At 52.8% G+C, this 13,579-nt stretch overlaps 1 protein-coding gene across 2 annotated transcripts in view; it reads left to right on the top strand.

The window, feature by feature from the left end:
• MAP3K9 (mitogen-activated protein kinase kinase kinase 9) overlaps positions 1 to 13,342 on the top strand; it is a 77,607-nt gene extending 64,265 nt beyond the window's left edge. Inside the window, exons 9-12 of one of the 2 annotated variants that reach the window (XM_045822557.1) lie at positions 771 to 839; positions 2,244 to 2,356; positions 3,311 to 4,114; positions 5,489 to 13,342. In XM_045822557.1, coding sequence (XP_045678513.1) covers positions 771 to 839; positions 2,244 to 2,356; positions 3,311 to 4,114; positions 5,489 to 5,973 — 1,471 coding nt within the window. In that variant the 3' untranslated portion in view covers positions 5,974 to 13,342. The remainder of the gene's footprint in view (positions 1 to 770; positions 840 to 2,243; positions 2,357 to 3,310; positions 4,115 to 5,488) is intronic. The other variant, XM_045822558.1, reaches the window with a different exon arrangement.
• Positions 13,343 to 13,579: the final 237 nt, after the last annotated feature.

Genomic DNA, 13,579 nt, shown 5'->3' with positions numbered 1-13,579 from the left:
GCCAACAAGGAGCTCAGTCGCCCTGAATCCGTGGTATTTCTGACATTAGTGTGATTACAGATGAGACTTAGCAGGTTGGCTGTGGATCCCAATAGTTTCTGTGGTTCAGCCTCAGTTAAAGATTTTTTTTTGTCTTGCTAATAAATTTAAGTTTATTTTGCATTATAAAATATGAACTTTGGTATTTTCTTCCTTTTTACATGGATTTGCCCTCAAAACTTTTGAAGCAGTTCAAAATATGTGACATGATTCTCAATTTCCTCTTGAAGAAATAAAATGTATTCCACCCAGTCTCAGCTGAAAGACCTCTTTAATGTCAGGAGTTTTTGAGCGCTTCTATGTGACAGTATTTCTAAATTTAGTCCCTATTGGCTAAATAAAATATGTAATGACATAAAGCTGTGTTGAACGTAGTAATGTTAAGTGAATTTGGCTCTTCATACTTAAAAAAAAATTGTCCACATTTGTAGGAAACATGCACTTGTCTGCAGACAGCTCGGGTATCTGTGAGTTCAAAGGCTCCTTCCTGGAATTATGCTGTCGCTGCCCCGGGACTTTTGTCCCAGAGACTGGGAGGCCCTGCCTGGTCTGTAGCAACTCCAGCAGGGCCATCTGGTAACGATCCCTTCATGGTGTGAGCTTTGCTGACCGGGCAGGGGGAGGGCAGCTGGTCGTGCAGTTCGAGTCCAGCCTTGAGGGGTCTCGTGTGGGAGAGGCTGAGCTGGATGCCCCCGCTGCTGCCGACTGCTGATCCTTTTTATTCATTGAAGATCCCCTCAGAGACGTGAGAAAGCTAATGGTTTAAGTACCCCGTCAGAATCTCCACATTTCCACTTGGGGTGAGTCGAATTTGCACCCTTTCAGATGTGTTGGCAATACGCGCCCTTCCATTTCCTTGTTCTCACAGCACACCCCGCAGCATCAAGCCTCGTTATTGCCAGGCTGTGCTAACCTTTTTTTTTCCAGCAGTACCGTTGTGCACCTTGGGAAAATTCCTGTGTTGGCCTGACTTTACCTTGTTCACTTCTCTGGCCCCTCCTATTGTTGGGGTTCTCCTGGTATCCTTAGTTTTAGGAAGATAGTGCTGGGCTATTTCTCCTTTGGTCTGTAGCGCTGGCTCTGACTTTGCTAATCTGGATTTCCTTGGATCCGGAGCTGGAGGCACTGTTATAAGATTACCAGTTAGAAGTCCCAGGCCAGGGATTTAGCAGCATGCTTATCTCTCTGGCTGTGTATTTTGGTTTACACCACTGGAGTTTGGAATGTATTTTAATTCTTTGGTATTTGTGATAGCACTTGAAACAGAGATCTGAAGTCCAGGAAAAAGTTGGTCCTTCTCTGGCCCTCAAGATAGGCTAGGAAGAGAGGACTTTAGGTGAATGGCTCTTTCCAGCCCTAAAATGAGAGCCACCTCTGGTTATGATCCTGGTATCTCTAAGGCAGCCATAGCATAGATTCCTGTCCTTCCTCTTGTTGTTCTCAAGGGAAAAGACCAGTGCTTCGGGCCCCTGATTCCTTCAGTTTATAAGGGGGTTAGTGGGCTTCCCAGTCTGTGTCCCGGAGTTGCCGGCTTGCTAGTGTGAGCTGATTACAGGGATTCGAAAGTGAGCTCCTGTCCTTTTGCCCTCCAGCCCCAGACAAACCGAGGGCTCAAATGCAGCCTTACCTGCTCCCCACATAGGTCTGACCCCAAGTGCACTGGGTGGGTGCAGCTTTGTTGGCTGATTTTTGTTTTTGAAAGTTGCCTAAGCATGCTATAAGCTTGGAAGGAGAAAGCAAGAAATGATGTGAATGGAGTGACCTGGTGCATCTCTGCTGGCTCGTCCACCCGGTGCTTGGCTTGCATTGCGAGTTTCTGCATTGCAGTGTTTCTGATGTCACCAGTGTGCTGTATTTGGTGTCTGTGTATTGATGGCCTCTCCCTCACGATGGGCTCAGCCAAGACCCTGGCAGGTGCTGGGCGCCTCTTCCTCTTTCCCTCCTCTTTCCAGCCCGCCCATCAGATCCTTCCACAGCCCCAAGCAGCATGCGAGGGGGTGGGTCCTGCCACTGCTTCGGTCTCTCTGCAGCATGTGCACTTTTGTTAATGAAGCAGGTGGGCTCAGGAAGGTTTGTTGCCTGTACCCCAGGACTCTTGGGCTTTGATGTAATTAAGGTAGACACATTTTCACAGACTCCTAAAACTGAGGGTGGAGTAAGGGAAGTAGCCAATATTAACAGTTCTCTCATTTCCCCTTATTTAGCCTCAAGTCCCTGGTAGATGGATACAAACAGTGGTCATCCAGTGCCCCCAACCTGGGAAAGGGCCCGAGGAGTAGCCCGGCTCTGCCGGGATTCACCAGCCTTATGGAGATGGGTAAGCATTGCCCTTGTCTTGACTCTGTCCCCATTCTCTCAGAGAGCTGTTGGCCAAGCTTCTAGGACTGTTTAAGGCCCTCATATAACTTCATGGGGGTCGTCTCCTCTTTTACTCAGATTTCCACCCCCTACCTTACTTCCTTTTCGTTTGTCCCATTCCCATTTCATTGAATCTTCCCAAAGCACTCCTGTTGCCATGGAGCCTGCCCTTGACTTTCTATCCCAAGGGGCCAGTTATAGGCTCCTTAGGGCAATGCAGAAGGGTGAGGCCTTGAATTAGGCATTTCCCTATTCTGGGTCTGTTTCCTGGAATTTTAGTGGGGAGTCCATAAAACAAGAGATGCTGGTAGAAGATGCTACAGTCTTCCTCTTAAGGAAACTTTGTAAGGTTGCCCCTGATTACTGAATGGGTAAGGTCTTCCCCAGGCTCACTCTCAGATAGTCCTCTTATTTCTCTCTGTAGATTTCCAGGGTCGGAGTAGGTCAGTCTATGGAGTAAATTGGCCTTCACTCGTGTAGGGAATTCCAATCCTTTGCAGGAGTCTAGTCCTAAGACAAATAAATGTCTAGGCTGTCATTCTACAAGTCCAAGGTCCCTTGTGCTTCCAAGGTGCAGAGAAATCAGGGATGTTTCTGTTCTGTCCAATGCTCTAAAAAACTCACTGTGCTTCTTGTGTCAAGGGTCCCTGTGAAAGAAGTAGCAAGTCAGCAGCCCCCTTTCCGCAAATAGGGAAGCAGGCTCTGGAATGCAGGGTGATTTCTCATTGGCCACAGTTGCATATTGGCGGGTAAAGCCCTGTTGGTTCAGTGCCCAGTCCTTGGTCCCACCTATCAGACTTAGTGTACCTGACACTAAGCCAGGAGGCCTGGGTCTGGGAAGAAGGACCAGAATCTTCTTCTTGCTGCTACATTCCCATTTTTCATTTCCTGCCCACTCATCTCATCTTTACAGAGGATGAGGATAGCGAAGGCCCAGGGAGTGAGGAGAATCGTCTACAGCATTCATCCAACCAGTCCTACCTCTGTATCCCATTCCCTCGTGGGGAAGACGGGGATGGCCCCTCCAGTGACGGAGCCCACGAGGAGCCCACTCCTGTCAACTCAACCACTAGTACCCCTCAGCTGACGCCAACCAACAGCCTCAAGCGGGGCGGCGCCCACCACCGCCGCTGTGAGGTGGCTCTGCTCGGCTGTGGGGCTGTTCTCGCAGCCACAGGCCTAGGGTTTGACCTGCTGGAAGCTGGCAAGTGCCAGCTGCCTCTCCCAGAGGAGCCTGAGCCACCAGCCCGGGAGGAGAAGAAGAGGCGTGAAGGTCTTTTTCAGAGGGCCAGCCGTCCTCGTCGGAGCACCAGCCCCCCATCCCGGAAGCTCTTCAAGAAGGAAGAGCCCATGCTGTTGCTCGGAGACCCCTCCGCCTCCCTCACACTGCTGTCTCTCTCCTCCATCTCCGAGTGCAACTCCACCCGCTCCCTGCTGCGTTCGGACAGCGACGAGATCGTGGTCTACGAGATGCCTGTCAGCCCAGTGGAGGCCCCACCCCTGACGCCCTGCACCCACAACCCCTTGGTCAACGTCCGAGTGGAGCGCTTCAAACGAGACCCCAACCAATCCCTGACTCCCACCCACGTCACCCTTACGGCCCCCACGCAGCCCAGTGGTCACCGGCGGACTCCTTCTGATGGGGCCCTCAAGCCAGCGGCCCTCGTAGCCAGCAGAAGCCCTTCTAGCAACGGGTTGAGCCCCAGCCCCGGAGCAGGTGAGTCCTGCCCCCTCCTCTGTTCTCTCTCCGGCCTCTGTGCCTCCCCCAGAAGGAGAGATGTTGGAGTGAGCTCCATTCCCCCTCTGACTCAGCTGAGCACAACAGGCTGATCCGGGGTGGAGGAAGCGGCCAACTTCCGCCTGTCCTCTGTGTCAGGGGGTCTTCCCTGAGGAGCAGAAGGGGACTGGCAGGTGTTAGGAAGGATCAGAGCCGGGACTCCTCTGGACGTTCAGGCCCTAGGTCTTGGAACGCACGGTGCAGTGCTTCTGGCCCCGGGCGCAGAGGGCCGGTCAGGGTACAGGAGGGGCAGGGGTCTAGCTCTGCTTGTTCCTGGCAGAGGAGACCGAAGTGACTGGAAGGAATCCTGTCCTGCACCTAGGAGGGGTATTTTGTGCCACGTAGCTGTGCTCTTTCCTGTCATTATAGCATTAGCGCGGGCACACCCGTAAGACAAGCCCGCCCATGTCTCATGCCCTTCATCACTCACCCCTTACTCACGGCTGACTGTTCGGAAGTGGAGTATGTCCCGGTAAATTGCTGTGCTTGTACATAGGCCTGCCATCTCCATGTGACGCCTGTGATGCCTGGGCGTGCATACGCCCGTCCTAGGTTTTTCCCATCACTGTCCCTTCCTCCCTGGGAGACCTGGGTCTGACTTGGAAACCACCTCTAATCTAGTGGGAGAGGGGTTGGCCATATCCTTCCAGCAAGATTTGCCTGTAAATGATCATTGTATTTGACCATTCAGCTGTCCTTCCCCTCTTTAGATTTTGTTGTTGTTGTTAAACACAAATATGTGACCTCTTTGAAGGCAGAGACCTCTGTACCACTCATCTATTTTAAATTTCTGATACCTAGCTCTGTTCCCATCGCATGTTTGTAAAGGGATGAGATGTGAGTGAACAGACATTTTCTTAAGTGTGGGTGGGCGAAGGTTTTTGGAAAAGGGCCAGGCAATAAATACTTCAGGCTTTGTGGGTCCTACGGTTTCTGTTGTCACTGCTCCACGCTGCCGCTGCAGTGGGACAGGAGGCCGTGGGTGTGGCTGTGGGCCAGTCAACTGCATTCACAAACACGGGTGAGTGGCCTGTGAGTTGTAGTTTGCCAACATCTGTGCTAAGTAATTTGATTACAGACATAACCCCCATGTGTCCCATTATCATTATCAGATATAGTGACCATGACCTTCTAGTTCACTATTGTGTAGTATCTCCAGTGCCTCCCAACACACAGTAGGTGCTCATGGAATACCTGTTGTTCGTGTCGTCCCTAGTAGGCAGGGCTGTGGCAGGGTGGGGATGGAGAAGCGTGTGCCCGGCCCAGAAACCAGCTGCCCTCATCTGATGCCTCTCTGCTTGTCTCTTTGACCAGGAATGTTGAAAACCCCCAGCCCCAGCCGAGACCCCGGTGAATTCCCCCGTCTCCCTGACCCCAATGTCGTCTTTCCCCCCACCCCGAGGCGCTGGAACACACAGCAGAACTCGACCTTGGAGAGACCCAAGACCCTGGAGTTTCTGCCTCGGCCCCGGCCCTCTGCCAACCGGCAGCGGCTGGACCCTTGGTGGTTCGTGTCCCCCAGCCATGCCCGCAGCACCTCCCCAGCTAACAGCTCCAGCACAGAGACCCCCAGCAACCTGGACTCCTGCTTGGCCAGCAGCAGCAGCACTGTGGAGGAGCGGCCCGGGCTGCCAGCCTTGCTCCCGTTCCAGGCGGGGCCGCTGCCCCCCGCCGAGCGGACACTCCTGGACCTGGACGCAGAGGGCCAGAGTCAGGACAGCACTGTGCCACTGTGTCGCGCTGAACTGAACACACACAGGCCTGCCTCTTACGAGATCCAGCAAGAATTCTGGTCTTAGCGTGAAAAGCGTCAGGGGTGGGCTGGGGGATGCAGGGGGAGATAGGGGAGCTGGCTGGCACAGCCCTTTCTCAGAGTCGGACCCCCTGGGATCCAGTCCTACTTCTTGCACTGAAAATGCACTTTGAAGATGGAAGGGATGGAGGCAGGGCCACTTCAGAGGGTCTCGGGCCCTGCAGACCCATGTCCACTGGAGGGGCTGTGGCTCTCAGCTCTGGCTGTGTAGGGGAGGGAGGGGTGCATGCACGTCCCCCGTCCTCCACAGTCTTCCTCGCCTTTAGGGTGACCCTGCAGCGTCACTCAGCCAAATCTGTCTGCTGCTCCCTCCCCTCAGCCCCCTGTGTGCGCCCAGAGCCAGGCCCGGGGTCCCTCAGTTAGCCCTGAGTTCAACCTTCCCAAACACACCAGTATTGGATGTTCTGTGATTGATTTTGTTCCTCTGCCATGTTCTTCCCTCGTACCCGTGAATCAGAATTTTGTTTGATGTGAGATACGAGCTTTTCTGTGCCCTAAGCCCTTACGTGCCAGCTGGAGGAGTGAAGGCAAGGTGCCCCAGCACGGGGTGTGGGAGGTGATGGGCCCGGTACGACCTACCTGCACTTCCCAGCAGCCCCGCTTATTGATTTGGGCCTACCAGCGAGGGGCAGGGGGGGCTGCCTCAGTGAGAACTGGTGGGAGGGGAGGGAGTTAGGGAAAATACAGTTGAGTTGCAGTCAAGAGGGTAACAGAGTCTGTCTGTCCTTGTTCCTTTTGGAAAAACTCGAAGGAGGGAAGAATCCAGCACCTGTTGACGGCACCCATCTCCTACCTGGGGTCCCGATGCGGTCAGACCGGTTCTGATACAAACATATGCTCATCCCATGATGAAGTTTCTTGGGATGCCAGAGGCAAAGTTCCTCTGTCTGTCCCTTTTGTTGTCTGTTCTTCCTATGTTCTTCCCTCCCCTTGATCTTTCCTCCAGTCCCTGGAAATAGTGGACTTTGGGTTATGTGATTGGTTGGTAGACATCTCTGTCAGGGGTGGGGTCCTGGACCCTGGGGTTGGAACTGGGTGGGGATGTTCCCCAGCCAGGCCGTCCATTCTGTAATTCCTTGAAATAAAACGGAGCTGTGAGTGGTACCTCCTGTAAATGGATGTAGTGAGGCGATGATGTCTGTAAGGTGCTTCATGAGCCACCAGCGTACAGTAACCTTCAAGTCCCAACCTGGAGCCCGACCTCGGCCTCTAGTCTCTGGGCCCAGGTAGCCCCTAATGCTGGGCTCTGGACCACGAGCTGGGTAGAAAGGACAACAGTGGCCAACCTTGACTTTTCTGGAATTTGTTTCCTTGACTTGAATGTTGCCCTGCTTCTGGAGCTTTCTCATGCGTGTCCTCACTATTTCGCCCACTCTGAGAGCTCCTATCAACTGTATCAAGTGTGAACAGTTGCCTTTGTGGGAAAATAACTACTTGATTGGGAGTAGAGTCCTTAGGTCCTGCTCCTCCCGCCTCAAGACTAAATGTTGCTCCACTGTTGTCTCGTGGCATATTCCTCTGCAGATACTGGGGGCCAACCTGCTCCCGAGGCCTGAGTGCCAGAGTGGGGAGAGCAGGAAGCTGGTCCAGGTGGTAAACACAGTCACTGCTCTCTCTCTCTCTCTCTCTCTCTGCAACTGTGATAGACATCCTGCCTTGGCGACTGTGAGGGGTGACCTTGGTTTTCCAATTGTTCCTTGTTTTATGAGCCCAGTGGGCACTTTGGTTCGGGGCCCACCTCGTCGTCGGCGGAGAGTCGCTGTTGGTTTTGGGTCCTGGGGTCCGCCGTTGCATCTCACCCTCTACTTCTGTTTGTTCAGGGAGGCCCACGGGTAAGAAAGACATCGTGTGGGCCCCGATTCCCCGCTCCTCAGGTTGGAGGGATACAATGTGAATCCTGTCAGCAGTTCAGCCAGCCAAGTGATCCTTCTTCATTCTCGGTGGGGAGAGGGGCACGGGTGGTCTGTTCTGTGGCCTCCCCTGGACTCTCTGTCTGTCTCCCCAGTCTGAGCCACTAACACATCTGTAAACCACTTAACGGCCCCCCGGTGGGGTGCAGCTCACAGCCTAATCCAAACCCTGCTGGCTCCGGGCAGTGCTCTGGGGTATGAGGCAGGGGTTTTTCCCTTGCTTCTTTTCTACTTCTTGTCATTTTGTTAGGTTGTAGCCATCTTTCTTGGAAGTGGTAGTGTAACTGATGTAGCATAAACCGAATGGCAGCTACTTGCCATTGAGTGACAGCTTGAACCCAGTTCTTACTCATCCATCCAGGGGGAGACGGGAAGGCTGGGTCTCTGCTAAGGGAAGAATTGGATCTGCCAGAGCAGAAGCAGAGTTATTCTGAAAATGCTTCTGTGAGTTCCCACGCAGATGGAGGAGTTACCATCTCTTTCTGATGAGCCCCTGCCTCCCACACTCTCCCTGTAGGGCGTGGCTGGGAGAAGGATCCTGTATAGTAACAGGTTTGAGTTGCTTTCTGTCCACTCAGGTCCCCTTGGTCATGGTCAGGATCGGGCCTTGAACCTGGGGCTCAAGCCTCTGCAGTGGCAATAGCGGCCCCCCTTTTCCCTCTTCCTCACTTTCCTCTGAGACTTTTCCTCACTCTTGGCAGGTGCTCTCTAGATGGAAGATGGGGATGGGAAACAGATCTTGCCCCCAGCCCTTTCTCCTTGGATCTGTGGGCCCCTTCTCTGATGCTGAACAGGACTGTCCTTTGTTTACAGCCTCGGGCATCCAGATCACTTCCAGGGCTGAGCAGATGTCCCAGATAGCTCATGGGTTATTTCTAAGAGGCTTTGATGGGTGCTCTTAACACACCATCCTTCAGTATCCCCAGGGTCTGGTAGTGGTGATGCTGATGGCGATATGGCGGTGATGATATCTTACATTTGCATGACTCGGAATAACGCTATCCTTTCCTCCTGACCTCTACAAAATCACATTGTTTTCCTTCTACATTTGGTGTCCTTGCTGACAGAGAAGGGGAAATGCTTAAAAACAAAGATCCAAGTGAAGAGAAATTAAAAAGCCACTCCGACTGATGGCTAAGTCGGGCACCAGGCCCGGAGGCCTGAGCAAACTGGCTCTGCCCCCTGTTCTGCTTTTGCCGGCTGACCTCGGGCTTGTCTTTTCGCCTGTCTCAGATTTCCTTCCTGAAAAAGCCGCTCCCCCCTCAAGGGCACTGAGAGTCAGTGTCAGCAGGTTACCGAGGCATGTGGCTCCGGCTCTGGCGGGAGACTAGGACAAACTCCCCAGGTTGACAGTGTGGTTCTCACCCCCTTTGTTTCTAGAGGACTCACCTGATGTGTCTTCCTTTGTCTTCCGGAAAAGGAGTGATTGGCAGTTGGCTTTGCATGACCCACGGGAACTGTGGTCAGGCATGTGCTCTTCTGCATGTATGTAGCACCTGATGTTTACGAGCAGCCTTCCAAATCCCCCCACTTATCAGGCAGTCATGCCCGTCTTACAGAGCAGCCAGTAGTTGGAGCGGCATCAGAATGATAGTTTGGGGTCTCTGACTTCTTGGAGGCATTCCTAGAGTCTTGTTTCTTTAGAGACTGGAATCCACCCAGTTCCTGGAAGAATCTTTGGGAAGGGGTCTGCTGGCCCTTGGGATATGGGTCATGGTATGGATGTCCTCACAAAACCCTTTTCCCTCAGACCACGCATGCTCAGGGACATGGTGAGACACCCCCAAGGGCAGTTGGGCCTGACCTTGTCAACACTCTTTCTTGCTCTGCAATCCCCTTGCTGGGACCTCAGCCCCTCACCCCCCACAAGGAGGGGAACACCTCCTGAGCATTCCTAACTCTTCAAGCTCGCTTTTAACAAAGCCCAGAACAGTGGGTACTGAAGCTGGGTGGCTGTGAATAATGGTGCGCGTCAGGGGTGAAGCGTCCGTGTGGCAGGCCCCTCTGAATGCAGAACCTGACCTTTTCCTTTCATTAAGCCTTTGACTCAGGAATGTGCTGATCTGAGCTGCCCACCTACTAGTTGTGCAACGTCGCAAATGTCTCTTCCTGTCTGGGGACCTCAGCCCACCTGTGAACTGAGGACGATGCTGCCTTCCCTACTGGAAGCATGAGGTCCTTCTGGCTTTAAAACATATGGTCCTGGAGCCCCTGGGCCAGCCTCATCTTGCTAGATCACTTCTCTTTGTGGACAAAAATCGTGTGTATGTGTGGGGTAGGGCAAGGGGTTGTAGGTAAAAACCACTGGGAGAAAAGCAATTTCACGGGGTTCAGCCTACTAGACCATGGGCCTCTCCTCGGCTTCAGGCCTGCGAACAGTTTCCTGTTATGCCAGTTTTGTAGGAACACATTCCCAAATGCACCCCTCTCCCTTCAGACAAATCATCGTTTCCTTAGATCAGGAATTCGGATGAATAAAGATCCGCCTCAGAAAGGAAAACCCTCTGCTGCTTCTGGGGGGGGTGGTCCTCAGTCCCTGCTTTTTCCTGGCCTGGCCGCCTGCGCACTCCCCACTTCAGGCGCCTGCGTTGGAAGGCAGGAGGTGGAAACTGGAGTCCTGGCTGATTAAGGCTAATTAACCTTAGGTGCCTAATTAACCTGACCCAGCCCTGGGCTTCTGGTTGGCTGTGCAGGCCAGGTGAGCGTCTCCTAGGCCTCTCAGACTGGACTGAGTATTTTACACTCATCTTGATGGGATACTGACAGTCCCCACCCTCTCCTTCGTCCATGATCCATGTCCAGTGTTGGAAGCACCCTGGCCTCGCTAGGCTTCTAGGGAGCCCTGGCATTTGCTCTTGCAAAGAGAGGTTGGGCTCCCTTCCTTAATGTGGAGGCAGTAGGACTGGTCCTTCCTGATTCTTACTGTCTGCGGTTCCGCGCACCCCTGCCGCAGCCTTGCCTTGGGCCTTCGGCTCACAGCTGCAGCCAGAGATAAAGAAATGGAGAAGGGCCCAGTGGGTTACCAGAGCCAGGAGTTTTTCCACACCTCTCGATGTTTCTCTCGGAAACAGACCCGCCTTTCTGCTGACCCGTCTTCCCTCCTGACTGGTCTGACCCACCCTCCCTGCAAACAGCCACAACCTAGTTTTAACTAGATCGATTGGCAGGTGGGGACCTGACAACTAGATAGGCGTTTCAGGACGGGACACTGGAAACAATTCCAGAGGCCAGATGGGTTTCCCCAGGAGCCGGGGGGAGTGTTGGTGCTACAGTGTTGCTTGTCCGCACTTACCGAAGGGCAAGACCGCACTGGCACTGCAGAAGTAATGTGTTGCCCACGTTCCTGAACTTCACACCCAGATACCTGCATTGACAGATCCTGACTTTATTTCAAATTCTAATATGATGTTCAATGTGGATGTTTTCATTAATTTTAATTTTTTAAAATACTGCATTGAAATACGATTCTTCTTGATGACTGAGTCTTTTGGGTGCCCCCTTCAATTTTTCATCTGAGGTGAGCCCTCCACCCCCACCTCACCCTAGCGTGGGTCCTGTCTGCCTCTCACCTGGATGTGGGGTGGTGCGCGGACAGAATCGGGAAGTAGATCGTAAGTGTTTTTGTCTGATTGCCCTTGCCCACAAGTCCCGAGTGAGGGGGTCGTTTTCTGGGAGTGTCTGCATTTAAATGGGAATGTGTCAACTTACAACAGTGAAGCACCTTAGGACAGTTTTCATCTTTGGACCTGTAACTGGGGTGACTTTTCCTTGAAGTTCTCTAGCTTCCTTTCAGCCTCCTCGAAGCCACTTAGAGGGGCGTGCGCGAGAGTGTGTGTGTGTGTGTGTGTGTGTGTGTGTGTGTGTGTGTGTGTGGTTTAGGGTGAGAAGTAAGTGATTATATTAGAGAGGACCTTTCTGATTCTCATCTTAAGCTTCTTTGGGACATCTTTGAACTCCAGGAACGTTGTGCTCCTTCTCCCCGCCAGGTTGCAGATAGGGCTGGAGAGGGTGGGGGCTGTTCCCCAGCACCGTGCCTGGCCCTGTGCGTCTCCGTGCTGTCAGCCGTCACTCTCGTCTCATCTTTGTTCCACTCGTCCTTTATCTCTGCCTCCAGCCCCGGAGGCCATGCTGGCTGTGGCTCTTCGTCACTGTCAGCGCAAGGCATGGGTTTACCCGGGCCTGGGTGTGTGGACTAACCAGAAATCGTAAGAAACCATTACATTTCCTCTGTGTGGAAGGTGCTGCCCTAGAGGTTTATTATTGTTCTTAATTACTGTTATTTCGACTCAACAATAATCCTGGGAGGGGACGTGTGACCCCCGTCTGAGGATGTGGGACCCGAGGCTCGGATAATGATCAGACATGCCCAAGGTCACACAGCTAGGAGGCAACACTACTGCTCTGCTTGGCCCCGAACTTGTCTCTCATTTTCCTCTGAGCACATTGTAGGCCACTGTTTAGAAGCCCCGGGATAAATTCAGCCTGGCCTGGGCCCACCTAAGCTTGGGGACGGCTCTTCGTCCAAGAAGCATTGTGTCCCATGGCTAACCCACCTGCCTCCATCACTGGATTCAGCCGGCACGACCTGCGACTCCAGCGTTCAGCCGACGTCCTCTCTGCTCCTGGCTGCTCTCTCTGCTACCGTTTCCACAGCTGTTCAGGGATTTGTTCCACACAGGGATCGAACGTAGGTTCCGCAGCTCCTCTCCCAGCTCCCCTGAAGGCCCACGGGCCCTGGTCCTCCGTGTCCAGCCCCAGCGGCCCCGTTACTGCTCTCTGCCTCAGCTGCCACCCACGTCCCTCCCAGTCTCTCGAGCTTGGAAGCCTTATTGCAGCTCCTTGGGAAGTTGAAGTCAGGCTTTTGCCTTTTTGTTGTGTCGAGGAGCCATGCGCCCTCTGTGCCCGGTTGTCGCAAAGAAGGGAGCTGATGAACTTGCCAACTTTCTCCTCATCACCCATCCTCACATGCTCACGCAAAAATTTGGTCTAAGACTGTATCGGTGTCTTCTAGAGGATAAAGAAAAGGGGTTGGAGGTGGGTTTTATCTAGTTCACAGAAAAAGTTTTCTTTGGGATTTTCCTCCCTGTTCAAGCCTTTGAGTCTCGGCAAGAAGAAGGTTTGCGCATGTGTTCATTCTGCTCCTCTGTAATTAGCTCCCACTTTTCATCCCCAGGTCTTCCCTGCTCCCGTGTCCTGTCCACGTGTCCTTGAGTTCCCACTTTGCTTTGGGATATAAGTTATTGTAATTTGTCAACAATATTTAAAAATAGAAAAGTCCTGAAGGAAATTTTTCAGGTTCTTTGGCTTTTTTTTTTTTTCCAAGGTACTGTAAACGGTTGGCTGGGGGTGCCAAGCAGGCTTGGTTCAATGCTAAACCTCTTATCGTGTTACAGTGGGACGCTGATCTCAGCCTGGTCTCGCCACCAGAGCACACACAAACTTGAATAAAACCGTTACAACAATGACTTCTGGTCCGCCGCCGTGCTTTATAAACGTGTTCTTTCCCCTCTTTTCTTTTTAATTAAATTAGATGTCCAAGGACCTGGCTGTTTCTGGGGGAATTTCTTTATGTAGGAAAAAATAACCGGAGAGAGAGAGGGATATGGTGCAGGATAGAGGTGGGTGAGGAGCCCCCGCGAAGGTCCTTGCACCCTCACCGGGACCACGCGGCCTTCTGAAGCG

Source organism: Phyllostomus hastatus, unplaced genomic scaffold (assembly GCF_019186645.2).
Source record: "Phyllostomus hastatus isolate PE091 unplaced genomic scaffold, TTU_PhHast_1.1 phas_scaffold_501, whole genome shotgun sequence".
NCBI classification, from domain to species: Eukaryota; Metazoa; Chordata; class Mammalia; order Chiroptera; family Phyllostomidae; genus Phyllostomus; species Phyllostomus hastatus.
This window is presented reverse-complemented; position numbering and strand designations above follow the sequence as displayed.